Source organism: Giraffa tippelskirchi, chromosome 8, assembly GCF_054371585.1.
Source record: "Giraffa tippelskirchi isolate mGirTip1 chromosome 8, T2T-mGirTip1v1.2.pri, whole genome shotgun sequence".
NCBI classification, from domain to species: domain Eukaryota; kingdom Metazoa; phylum Chordata; class Mammalia; order Artiodactyla; family Giraffidae; genus Giraffa; species Giraffa tippelskirchi.
Window position 1 is genome coordinate 143,431,469 of NC_137282.1, and position 12,347 is coordinate 143,443,815.

The 12,347-nt window shown below is 54.1% G+C and overlaps 1 protein-coding gene across 11 annotated transcripts in view; it reads left to right on the top strand.

Moving 5' to 3' along the window:
• The first annotated feature begins 3,181 nt into the window (after window positions 1–3,181).
• Window positions 3,182–12,347, top strand: part of GABBR1 (gamma-aminobutyric acid type B receptor subunit 1) — a 29,440-nt gene continuing 20,274 nt past the window's right edge. The window contains exons 1-7 of one of the 11 annotated variants that reach the window (XM_081522981.1): window positions 3,187–3,304; window positions 3,887–3,971; window positions 4,656–4,859; window positions 5,598–5,783; window positions 7,141–7,161; window positions 8,682–8,842; window positions 12,202–12,336. In XM_081522981.1, the coding sequence (XP_081379107.1) occupies window positions 3,887–3,971; window positions 4,656–4,859; window positions 5,598–5,783; window positions 7,141–7,161; window positions 8,682–8,842; window positions 12,202–12,336 (792 nt within the window). In that variant the 5' untranslated portion in view covers window positions 3,187–3,304. Of the gene's footprint in view, window positions 3,305–3,404; window positions 3,472–3,803; window positions 3,972–4,655; window positions 4,877–5,597; window positions 5,784–6,996; window positions 7,162–7,564; window positions 7,618–8,681; window positions 8,843–12,201; window positions 12,337–12,347 lie in introns of those variants that run through there. The other 10 variants (XM_081522988.1, XM_081522980.1, XM_081522982.1 and 7 more) reach the window with 10 other exon arrangements.

Here is a 12,347-nt window from a genome sequence, read left to right on the forward strand (position 1 = left end):
AAGAAACTGGAAGTATGAGAAATAAAATGAACATGGAAATTGATCAGGTAATTGGTCATGGAAATTCTCAGTTATCTGAGTGGGAACTCCACTGTCTCTATAAAAAATAGTCCAAAATTGAGAAAAGAGGTGGTGTTGCCAAAGGCATAAAGAATACAGGAGCGATGGAAGGATGGAATCAGGTCCAAGGACTTTTCTGGAGGAGAGGAGTTTTGAGCTGGATGTGGAAGAAGGAAGTGGATTGACTGTGGGGAGGAGGGGTTAGGATATTCAGCTGTGACTGGGGAAGGACCTCAGTAAATCCCTGAGGAATATGGACCAGGAACCTGGGAAGCCATACTGGAGAGTACAAAGGTGTGAAAGGAGGAGTTGTAGCTATTGGTGGAAAAAGGTGAGTGGTTTGTATAGTGAATATAATTGGAGCCTTTCTCCACACCCTCAGATGCCTCTGCCCATTGAATAACAGATATTGGCTATACTGCTTCAATGTGCTTTTGAAGGTTAAAAAAAAAAAAACAATTAAAAACAAATATGATAAAGGTAATACTTGTAAAACATTTGAAAAAGAATTGAACCAATATGGCCAAAAAAGTGTATCTAATAATTTATGGCCCCAGAGGGAATCATAGCTAATATGTTGATGTATTTTCTTTCAGCTTTTAAACACATGTATACCACAATTGTACACATTTTGTATTCTGCTTCCCCCCACAAATTTGCTTATTTTCCCATGTAAATGTCATTAAACACTCTTTTAGACATGTTGTTATTACTATTCCTTTGAATGAATAACATTCTAATTTATTGAATCAACATTCTGTGATTTGGACATTAAGTTAAAGTTATTTCCTTTCCAGGTTAGCATCAGCAGTGTGGTGATAAATATCACCAAGATAATTTTCAATTTCATAGAATCTTAGACTCCTCTTTTCTGGGAGGTGGGGGATTCCATCCTTCCACCCTCCTCACTTCAGCGTAGTAAAGGACTCGGGACTTCAGGGAAACAGAGACAAGTTTCCACAGTGAGAGATTAGGGAATTCCCTGGTGCTCTCATTGTCTAGTTCCTGGGCTCGATCCCCGGTCAGGAAACTATGATCCCACAAGCTGTGCATTCGTCAAAAAAGAAAATAAAGACTAGATGAGGACCTTTGGGGCGCCTGGGAAAGTTCCTACTCAGATACTCCCCTACAGGAAGGCCCTGCTGGGAGCAAGGAAGGTGTCCTCTGGGTTCTCAACCTTGCCAGGACCAAGAAAGAGCATGGAGACCAGACAGCTGACCTAGCCCATAGACAGGGCAGAGTCAGGAAACTCTTCTTTCAAAGCAGTCTAGGAAAATTCTCATCCATATGATTTTTTTTTTTCTGCTGCCAATAACTTGACACCCACAGTTTTGATTCTGCCTTGCCGAAAAAACAGCACTTCTTTAGAGGAGGGGTCGCTATCATTTTGAGAGGTTAGAAATCCTGCCCCTCTCTTTTCTTTTGCCCTTTTTGTAGCTCGGTGGATCTCAACCACTCCCTAAAGGGCAGCTTGAAAATTTGTGGGCTTTCTTTTTGTATTTACAGCGACGAAGGGGGCCACTGAGGGCCCTAATGGGTATGGCAGGGGAATAAGACATCCTTCAAAGTATAGCCTGCACAGTGAAGAGCTATCCTTCCTCCAGATTCTCAAGTATCCCCTAGGACCTTCATGTAGGTGATAACTTGTGTTTAATTATCTGAGCCTAGAATTTAATACAGTTAAAAAAGTGGCTTTAATATACAATGAACTTTCTAGGAGTGCAATTACAGTTCTCTGTGAATTCAGGGAAGATTGACTTTGCTACCAAGAGTTGTTCAACATTTTGTTAAGTCACTTCATTGATGGCAACGCTGGAGGTAGTTGAGTCACCAACTCAGCACCTGTATCAACCGGCATTTGTAGCAGTTCCAGCCCTGTGATTCTATGGATAAGTGCTAGCATCTGCCTACTTCGTCATGACTTCAACACTCACACGTTAAAATACTGTTTATGTTCTTTTACTACAAATTACCTTTTTTTTTTTCTTTCTTATGCTACAGTCAGGGAAGCTTTTTTTTTTTTTTTAAATTCTGTGTGTAGGTAGGTTATTTCCTTTATGAGTTTCAATTCAGCACAGTAAAGGACTCATGACAAGATGTTTGAAGGGTTGAAGGTTGAGAACTTCAGTTCTAATCAGTCTCATAGTATTTAGCTTTTCCCCACCCCTTCCCAGGACAAGCCAGAAAGAAATCCCTGCCTTTTCCGCCCCCGCCCCACAAAAGAGCCTTCTGTCTCCTCTGGCAGCCCAAACTCATCCCTATAAACCATACACACACGTGTGCGTGCACACATGCACATTTCTTCCTCCACCAGACAATAGCTTGGAGCCTCTAGAACTGTCAAAAGGCCTGCACTTGCCCCGCTGTCTCTAGAGCGCCCAGTTCTTCCTTAGTCAAGAAATATTGATTGCTAGGCCCTGCTGGAGCGGATATAATGCTAGCTTCTGCCCACTTGGAGGTTCTTTATTCTCTGGTCTTTTTTCTGTCTTTTTTCCCCCCTCCTACTTCAATTTCTCTCCTTGACGCTACCCTCCCCGTCTTTTGCTTCCAGTCCTCCTTCCGCGTTCCCTCCCCAGGCAGGCGAGTAGCCTCGCTGCTGGACCTGCGGAGCCGCTCTGGTCTCCAGTTCCGTCTTCTCCATCCAACAACTCCTGTCGCGCTGAGGTGGCTCCCGGCCTTCACCCCCTCCCCTCCCCGCCCCTCCGCTGTCTGACCCTGGCTTCTCCTTTCTCTTCCACCCGTCTTGTCCTCCTCCTGGTCCTCGGCTTCTGCCTCTCCAGTCTCACCCCGACCAGGGCTGCTTCTCTTTGTGCAGCCGTCTTTCTCCACCTGCATCCCAGGCTCCCTGTCTCAGCGCCAGCTCCTCGGCCTTCGGCTCGGGCCCCCTCGCCCCCTCCCCAGCTCCCAGTGGTCTGGCCCGCGGGTCCCCGCGCGTGTGTGCTGGTGCACCGGTGCCCCTCTCCCTCACCTCCGAGCCCCGCTCCCCCGCCCCCCGCCCCCCGGCGCTGTGGGCGGTCCAGGGCGGGGCCGGGATCCGGGGCGGCTCCCGGGGTTTGGGTTGTGGGAGGTGCCCTCTCCCCGGTCTCCCCCTCTTCCCCCCGCCCTGTCTCCTCCCGCACCCTCCTTCTTCCCTCCGCCCGGGAGCTTTCCCGGTCCCCGGCGCCGCCTCCTTCCCTCCCGGCACCCCGCTCCCGCGGCCGCCGCCGCCCCGGGGAAGGAGAGACGGGGGTGGGGTTTGGGGGAGGTGAGACCGGAGGGAGAGACCCTGGCCGGGCTGGAGAGCGGATTCGCGGGGAGGAGGGTCGGGAGGAGGGGAAGGTGGAGCAAGGGAGGAGGGGGGAGCCGGGAGGAGCGGCCGGGCCTGGGGCCTTGAGGCCCAGGAGAGCCGGGGAGCCGTGCCGGCGCGCCGAGGTAAGAGCCAGGGCCCAGGGGAGGCCGGGCTTGGAGAGGGGCGCGCGTGGAAGGAACGAGCCGGGGGCCGGGGGACCGGAGGAGAGGAGGAGCGGCGGGGAAGGACCCGGGAGCCGCAAGGCGGCCGATCCGGGGAGCGCGGGGCAGTCGGGCTCGGGCGAGCTGCCGGGGCCCGGGGAGAGGAGGTGGTGAGAGGTGGAGTCCCGGGAGGGTGGGGGGGGCGAGGGAGGCAGGAGGAGGGTGGGGACAGGCTCTCTCTCCTCCTCTCCCCCCACCCCGCGCCGGGCTCCGCCCCCGCCTCCTCCGCGGGGCGCTCTCCTGGTCCCCGGGCTGAGCCGGGTCGGAGCCCGCGAGGCGACCGGAGGGAGGCCAGGCCGCCTCCCGGGTCCGATCCTCACGGCCGCCTCTCACTCAGATGCTGCTGTTGCTGCTGCTGGCGCCGCTCTTTCTCCGCCCCCCGGGCGCGGGCGGGGCGCAGACCCCCAACGCCACCTCTGAAGGTGCACCCTTCTCCGGCGACCTCGGGCACCCCGCCACCCCACTCCCCCTTTCCTTGCATCCCCTCTACTCTCGCGTTAGCCCTGCACGGCATCGGGGCCTGGCAACCCCGTCTGCTCAGCTCCACTTTACTACTCCTGACCTCCTTTCCATCACCCTTCATTATTACCCAGTACCCCCTCTCTCTGCCCCCTATTACTACACTAGGCCACCTTTTGTGACCCCGCATTGTTTCCCCCCCGCCCACCCCTCTTTCCTGGGCCCACATTGCTACCTCAGTTCCGCTTTTTCCTTGGTCCCACATTGCTGCCCAGGTGGCCTTAGAAGACACCCCTCTCCTCTCATCCTCATTCAACCAGATTCTCCTTTAGCCTTTTCTTACCAAACTCATTTGCATATCATACCTTTCATGATTTCTTACTTTTCTCCATTACCCCAACCAGCATCCTTCCCTTCCCACTTGTGGGCTCCCCGATTAGCCTTAACCCTGGCCCATTCCGCTGTGCCCTTTAGCCCAAGGCTCCCTACTCCTCCCCTCTCCCACCCTCGAGCACCTCATCCCAGCACCTGTCCTCCACCTGCCCCCTAGACCCCGCCCTATGCTCCCCTGCCTCCCGCTATTGACTCTGCCTTTTCCTCCCCCCGCCATCCTTCTCTTTCCCCCTCCCTATGGACTCACCCCTCAGGTTGCCAGATCATACACCCGCCCTGGGAAGGGGGCATCAGGTACAGGGGCCTGACTCGGGACCAGGTGAAGGCTATCAACTTCCTGCCGGTGGACTATGAGATTGAGTATGTGTGCCGGGGGGAGCGCGAGGTGGTGGGGCCCAAGGTGCGCAAGTGTCTGGCCAACGGCTCCTGGACAGATATGGACACGCCCAGCCGCTGTGGTGAGTAGCCTCTCAAAGTCCCTCCCCTTTTCGAGCCAATTCTTCCTGCCTCAAACTTGGAATTATTGCTGGCAAGTCAGCACTTTAAATCCAGTGTAACTAAATTCACAAGTACATTTATGGAATGACTACTATGTAAGAGGGACTTTGCTGTGTGCAATTGCAGGCAGTAAAGTTAGCAGCCCGCCGGTTTCATTTCATCCTCCCATTATTAGGCCACTGACCATTTGAGGAAATAACTTGGGTATTCATCTTGTGAGTTAGTCTCTTTGAGGATTACAGTGGCAGTTTATGCAAAAATGTTCTAAAATTATTTCATCCCATTTTGGAATACCTGTCTACAGTGGAGAGACCAGTACCCCCTCCCCACCCCCCATTAAAACCCAGTTTAACAGGAGTATAAGCCAACTATAATAAGGCAAATCTGATTGTGCATCTAAAGTTACATACATCTACACATCTCAAAGCCAGACAACCACCCACTTTGAAGAGATCCCATTTTATGTGCTTATAGCTCCATCTTGGGTTCCTATGATGGAAATGCTGTTTCTTTTCTGAATGTAGATGCTTACAGGGTTAAGGGAGGACTGGAAACTAGAGAAGCTATCTTTTTAATACCTGATTTCCTGCAGAGTAAGATGCTTGTGGACTCAAACTCAAAGCTGAGCCCCCTCCCTCTCTCTAATGGGAAGGAACTTTCTCCAACTCGCCTCTCTCTTTATTTTCCTGTCTCCACAGTCCGAATCTGCTCCAAGTCTTATTTGACCCTGGAAAATGGGAAGGTTTTCCTGACGGGTGGGGACCTCCCAGCTCTGGACGGAGCCCGGGTGGATTTCCGATGTGACCCCGACTTTCATCTGGTGGGCAGCTCCCGGAGCATCTGTAGTCAGGGCCAGTGGAGCACCCCCAAGCCCCACTGCCAGGGTGAGGGGAACAGCTGCCTGCATGCAGCGGTTGAGGACGCTTGTCAGAGGATGGGAGGGGGGTGGGAATGGATGGTGGGGAAAACAGGGTGCTTTGGGGAGGCAGAGGTGAACGCTCCACTCTTTCCTCCATCCACTTGCCTCAGACTTCCTCCTGAAGTTCCCCATTTCCACTTTATGCTGAGGGCTTCCTTCTTTTACCTTTCTCTTGTTAAGATCTTCCCCATGCTTTCAACCCTTGGGTCTCACATTTTCTTCTTTCCTTTATGAATCTCACCCTCCATCACCCTTCTTAAGATTCAAATACTACAGTTTTCCCCAGCCTCAGTCCCTTTCTCTAAACTTAACATTTCCTATGCATGATCCTCTTCTAGAATTGATCTCTCTCCATTTATTATATGCCTGAATTATTGTAAAGACTCAGCAATAAACCATATGTCATATTTAGAAAAATTAATAAGGTTGAAAAGAATATCCAGGGTGGAAAATTATCAGAGTAAAAATTAAAAGACTTCAAAGTCGGGGCAGAATTGTCAGAACATTAAGTACAATCCAGGGATGGGGATTTTTCTATACTTTTTCTATACTTTCCAGACAACCCCCATCATTCCCCAGGGGAATCCGTCTTGTGTCCATCACCTGTTTCTCCATCTGGTTCTGCAAACTTCCCACTTTCCTGGGCTCCCAGATTCTCCCTCTGCAATCTTCTCTCCTGGGATGCAGACATACCTCACGCTTCCTCTACCTTTGCAGACCCTCTGCCTTTCAAGATGCTTGGACCTGGCTTTCTTCACTTAAATTATTCTGTTTGTGGTTTACCACTCCATTCTGGGAAGTGGGAGTCCCATCTAGGGATGAATTAACTATGACGCTAAGGAAACTTAAGCTCCAGGGTTCCTTACTTACACAGGCCTCTTCTTGTGCTCAAAAAGAAAAACGTAGAGGGTTTAATAATGTGTTCACGTGGCCACAGCGTTTTGTAAAAATTGCCAAAGTAAGATATTTTAACAGCAGTAGCTTCAAGTCAATTGCATTTGTAATTTTTTTCTCTTAAAGAGAGACCCCTAAATTTTATAATATTTAGGCTCCAGAAAACCAGGATCTGCCCATGTCTTAGCTGTTGGCACTTCTGTCTCAAATTCTGTTGTCCTATGAAAAATAAAAGAAGAAAACCACAAATCCTGACCCACAGCCCCACTTGCTCTTATTCCCAGGCACCCTCCCCTCAGAAACGCAGGCTTCTGCTCCCCCCCAGTCTTCTTCGGCATGGACAGGTGTGGGAGGGGGCTGGGGATCAGGCCTGGGAAGCCGGGCGCCACTGGTAACTCTTCTCTGATCCTCGTCTTTCCTGCTGCCAGTGAATCGAACGCCACACTCAGGTGAGATCAGAAACCCTCATCGCGTGCACTGCAACCTCTTACCCCTCACTCTTCACCCTCCACCTCCAGGGATTCTTCCCCTTAGGTTGTGGGTTCTCATCCTCCCCATTCTTCCCCCACCTTCCCCCACTCACCCCAGACCCCAGTACGCGGCCGGCCCTTTCTTTCCCTACCTGTTTCCAGCCTCCAGTCCCGGTTTTCTGCGAGGCTGCGGTCCCTCCCATCTCCCTGCCTGGCTGCACCCCCCTCGGCTCCGCCTCCTCCAGACTCCGCTTCTGCCAAATGGCAGAGCCCCAGCAGGGGGCGGCAGAGTGCTGGGAGACCCGGAGCATCCACCTCGCCTACCCCGGTGGGGTTCCTTCCGACCTTCTCTGGAACCTTTCCCTGCCTGCCCCCTTCCTAGGATTTCACCTGCGGACTCCATCAACCCCTTCCACCCATCTCACCCACTGCCAGGTCTCACTCTCCTTACCTTCAGCGCCTCCCCACATCCTTCCCTTCCCTACGCCCTTTCCCTTCTCTTTCATCTCAGTTCCTTCTCCCACCACCCTTTCTCTGTCCAGACTCTGTCCACCCAGCTCCGTGTTTCCTTCCTCTGTCCCCATCATCCGCACCCCGCCACCTCCACGCCCTTTACCCCAGCCTTCCCTCTTCCCCTCCCAGCTCTCCCCTTCTCTCCAAAACCGTTCCCATCGCCCTCTCCCCCACCCCTCAGCCCTTCACCCCATCCATTCACACCCCCATTAAGACGCTCAGGCGCCACCCCCTTTTCTCTCGCGTCCCTCTCTCGTCCTCGCCTCTCCCTCCCGCGCCCCTCAGAGCTTCAGCCTCCCGCGGTTCCCTCCGCCCACCCCGCCCTCCTGGCACACCCCTTCCCCTCTTTCCTCCTCACCGAACGTTCCCTTAGGTTGGGACCCTCCCCTTCCCCGTCCGTCCCTTTCACCCTGGGGGTCGCGGCCGCCCTCTCCTCCCCTCCTCTCAGACCGTGGTTCCCTCAGCCGCTCCCGCCTCCGTCCCCGCCCCCTTCCTCCCTCCCCAACTCGGCCCCCCCACCCCCTCCCCGCCGCCGCGCGCCGCCCGTGACGTCAGAGCCCCCTCCCAGCCCTGCCTCTCCCTCCTCCTCCTCCCCTCGGTCGGTCAGTCAGTCCGCGAGGAGAGTCCGCGGTGGCGGCGGCGGTGGCGGGAGTCAGAGCCGTGGGGGCCGTAGGAAGCCAACCTTCCCTGCTTTCCCGAGACTCTATCTCCCTCCTCCGCACAAAACCAGGGATGGAGGCGCCTTCTCGACAGCCCCTCAGCAGCCCTCCCCAGGAAAAGTGTCCCCCCTGAGCTCGTCCCCCTCCCCAAGCAGCGCCCACCTCCCCGCCCGCCCCCTGCCATGGGTCCAGGGGCCCCCTCTCCCGGGGTGGGGTGGCCACTGCTGCTCCTGGTGGTGCTGGCGGCGGGGGTGACTCCGGTGCGGGCCTCCCACTCCCCTCATCTCCCGAGGCCTCACCCGCGGGTCCCCCCGCACCCCTCCTCAGAACGGCGCGCTGTGTACATCGGGGCGCTGTTTCCCATGAGCGGGGGCTGGCCAGGGGGCCAGGCCTGCCAGCCCGCGGTGGAGATGGCGCTGGAGGACGTGAATAGCCGCAGGGACATCCTGCCGGACTATGAGCTCAAGCTCATCCACCACGACAGCAAGGTAGCCCCGGACAGGGGAGTGGGTGGGTGGGGAGGTGGGGGCTGGAGGGGGGCAGGGGGCCTGCTGCACGTGCCTTAGTCTGAGTCGCTTCTGCGATTGCCAAGCAGACCCCTCCCATGTGTGACTAGCTGGAGATAGGCGGGGGATGTGGGAGCTTGGGGAGAGTGGCAGAGGCTGGAGGTTCAAGATGAGGGTCTAGGGGTTCGAGGTGGTTAATCACGCAGCAAGGCAGACCCTTCTGTTCTCCGAGACCCCTGGAAGTGCCCAGGTCGGGGGTAGCTGGAGAAACTGGTGATGGCTTTAGAGAACAAGCCGATCTGGTTCCTCCTGGGAGTAAACTAACCCTGGGGTGGGTTGGGGGATGGAAGGAATGGAGCTGGATCAGGGGTTTACATTTACCATGGTAACAAGGTAAATCTTGGCAGCAGGTTGGAGCGGAAGGAATAGGGACCCAATCAGGAAAATTTTGAGGGATTTGAGTGCTCTAGTTTATTTTTCACAACAAACAGCACGGAAGCTTGGGTCCCCACCTGACTTTCTCATCCCTTCATCTGCAACCCTGTTGTGGATTCCTGGATCGTGGAATTGTTTTGTGGTCTACTGTAGTCGGGAAGGTTAATGGTCAAGAGATGGGCAGAGGCGCTAGGAAAATGAATGGGATTAGAGGTCTACACAGGAGCCCCCACAAGAGCATGGGGATGGCAAGAAGTCAGAATGCAGGGATGAGAAAGAACAAGAAAGAGTGGCAGTGGGGGAGGGGGGCCAGCAAGAGGAGTGGTGACAGCGTGAGACCCTGGGGTGTCTTGTGAAACTTGGCTCTTGAGTTTGTCTTCCCTGCAGCACTGTGGCCTTTAAGATGTGAGAAGGGAAATGGGATGTAGGGTTGGGGAGAGGGGAAGTGGGAGGGGGGGAAGGTCCAGGGGGAATAGGGGATAGTTCTGTAAGTTTCCTTTTCCAGCCCAACTCCCACCTGAATGACTAGGAGTATGGGGGAGGATGTGGCCCAGGCAAGCAAGGTGATTTGGGACCTCAAATCTATCATCTCTCCCAGAAGGCCCCAGAGACTTAAGGGTTTGGGGGAGAGTGAAAGAGCACAGGGGCGGGTGAGCACCTGGTGATCTTACACCTGGGCTGGACTGGGCATTTATAGTCGTTCTTTGGAACAGCAGTGTACACCTAGAAATACCTGTGTGAGGGAGGAGGGGGCAGAGGTGGAGTTGAAGATGGGATACTTGAGGAGGAGAGGGTACAAGGACTCTTCTGGAACTTTGAATCTCTTCTGACACTTTCACAGTGATTCTCAAACTTCAGTGTACCTAAGCCTCACCAGAGAAGTTTGTTAAGAATCCAGATTCTAACTCCTCGGTCAGGGATGAGTCCCAAGTGTCTGCATTTTCACCAATAAAAATCTTACGTGGCTAACCCCAGGATGCCTATAGGAAGGGTAGCAGGACACAGGAAAAGAACTAGTTAGTGTAGGAAAGGCAGGATGAGAAAGAGGGTCAGATCTCATGGAGGAGTCAGTTTAGAAGAGTGGTAATTGGCTATGGGAGTGGGAATCTGGGGAGAGGGACAGGGAGGGATGGGTGCAGGCTTTAGGATAAGGGATCATGGGGAGCTAGGGGAGCCCTGGGTGTGAGCTCCAACTCATCTACCATGACAGGTGATTCCCTGGAGGTGTTGGGGAGCAGATGGAGACCTGAGAGAAGGGAGATGGAGGAGAAAATAGCAGAGGCGGCGAGGGGGAGATGAAAAGGCAGACAAACTGGAATGTGTCCTTTCCTGCCCGCAAATCCGGATCCTTGCTCCTTGGGAGAGAGAGGAGAGGAGAGAGAGGAAGACAGGTCTAGTCTACTGGGGAGAGGGTGAGAATCATGTGGCCAAGGGAGTGTGCAGTGATGGATAGAGTGTGGAAGGGGGAAGGAGTGCAAGAGAAGGTAGGGAAGGAAACAGAAGGAAAGACATTAGGGTCCTGTACATTGCCCTGTTTGTCTGTATCTTATGTGTTCTTATATGTCCTCATGATTCCTAATAACCTCCCCTCAGACAAGAAAGGGAGTACCACTGAGGACCCTTGGGAAAAGCTAGGGGCAGGATCTGGAGTGATAGATGCAGGAAGCTGGGACGTGAGGATGGTAAAGATACACAAAGATGCCCAAGTGGGAGGGATGCAGAACCTTCAAAATATGCAGTTGAACAGGCACTGAGCACTGCCCTTAGCAGGGGTAGGCTTGGGTGGGCAGCAGGGAGTTGGTTCTAGGGGCCAGACTCCCCTGGCTCCCCCTTCTCCAACTTCCCACCGTGTGCCAAATGTCAGGCCTCAGTGGGAAGTGAGCAGGCCCTAGGGGGCCTTCTTTATTTCCTTCTACTTGCCCTGCCCTCCATCACCCTCCCCAGTCCACTCTGCCTCCTGTCTGTCCCCTCTGCCCTGGCTCCCCACTGGCTTCCATTTCTTCCCCCCTTCCTTTGGAGCTCCAGCAGCTTCTGAAATGTCATATTTCAGCAGGAGGGGAACAGGCAGTGGGAGCCCCATGGCTGACTGTTCCTCCCCCCACTTCCCCTCCGCCCCTCAAGCTCTCTGCGTTGTTTACTTTCCCAGCTCTGTCCCTCTCTTGCAGGTACCCCTAAAAGCATCTGGTTTCTCAAGCATCCCATTCTATTTATTCTCCCCAGCTCTTCCCTCATCCTTGTTTCTCCCCATCCCCTTCTGCCCCTGAAAGTCTTTTTTCCCAATGCACCCGCCAAATGTCAGAGCCCAGCAGGAGGGCATGAATCTGCTGAGCCAGGACCCCCTGGGGGTCTGTCCCTGTTCTCTCCTGTTTGTGTGTCTCTAGCCCTGAAAAGAGAAGAGGGAGGAAAAAAAAATAGCAGGTGGGAGAGGGAGTTTGCAGAGGTGAGGGAGGACTTTTCATAATATGGCTTTCAAGAGGCTGTCTGGGGACTTGGGGAAAAATTTATTCATATTCCTGCAGACTCTTTTCTACTCACAGGTGTTTGGAGCATAGAAACCTAAGGAAAAAGGGAGGGAGGGGTCTTCGAGGGAAGGTGGGTTAGGGGGTGTCTGATGATGCGCTGAGAGGAGGGAAGGCAGTGTTTGCATGCACACTGGCAGAGGGCATGCAGGAGAGGGTGTGGGTAAGGTGCCAGGTGGGAGGCAGAGAAGGGTGTTTCATGAATGAGGGGAAAGGAGACTCAGGAAAGAGAAGAAATGGGGATAATGAGAAAAGAGATTCAGCAGGGGGATGGGTAACTAGGTAAGTGACTAGGTTGTTGGGGAAAAGAAGAGAGTAGGAGTTGCAGGGAGGGGAGGAGCCCTGGGGGAGCTTCCCGTCACCCCCTCCATCCTCGCCCTCGTGCAGTGTGACCCAGGCCAAGCCACCAAGTACCTGTACGAGCTGCTATACAATGACCCCATCAAGATCATCCTCATGCCTGGCTGCAGCTCCGTCTCCACGCTCGTGGCTGAGGCTGCCAGGATGTGGAACCTCATTGTGGTACGCGGGGC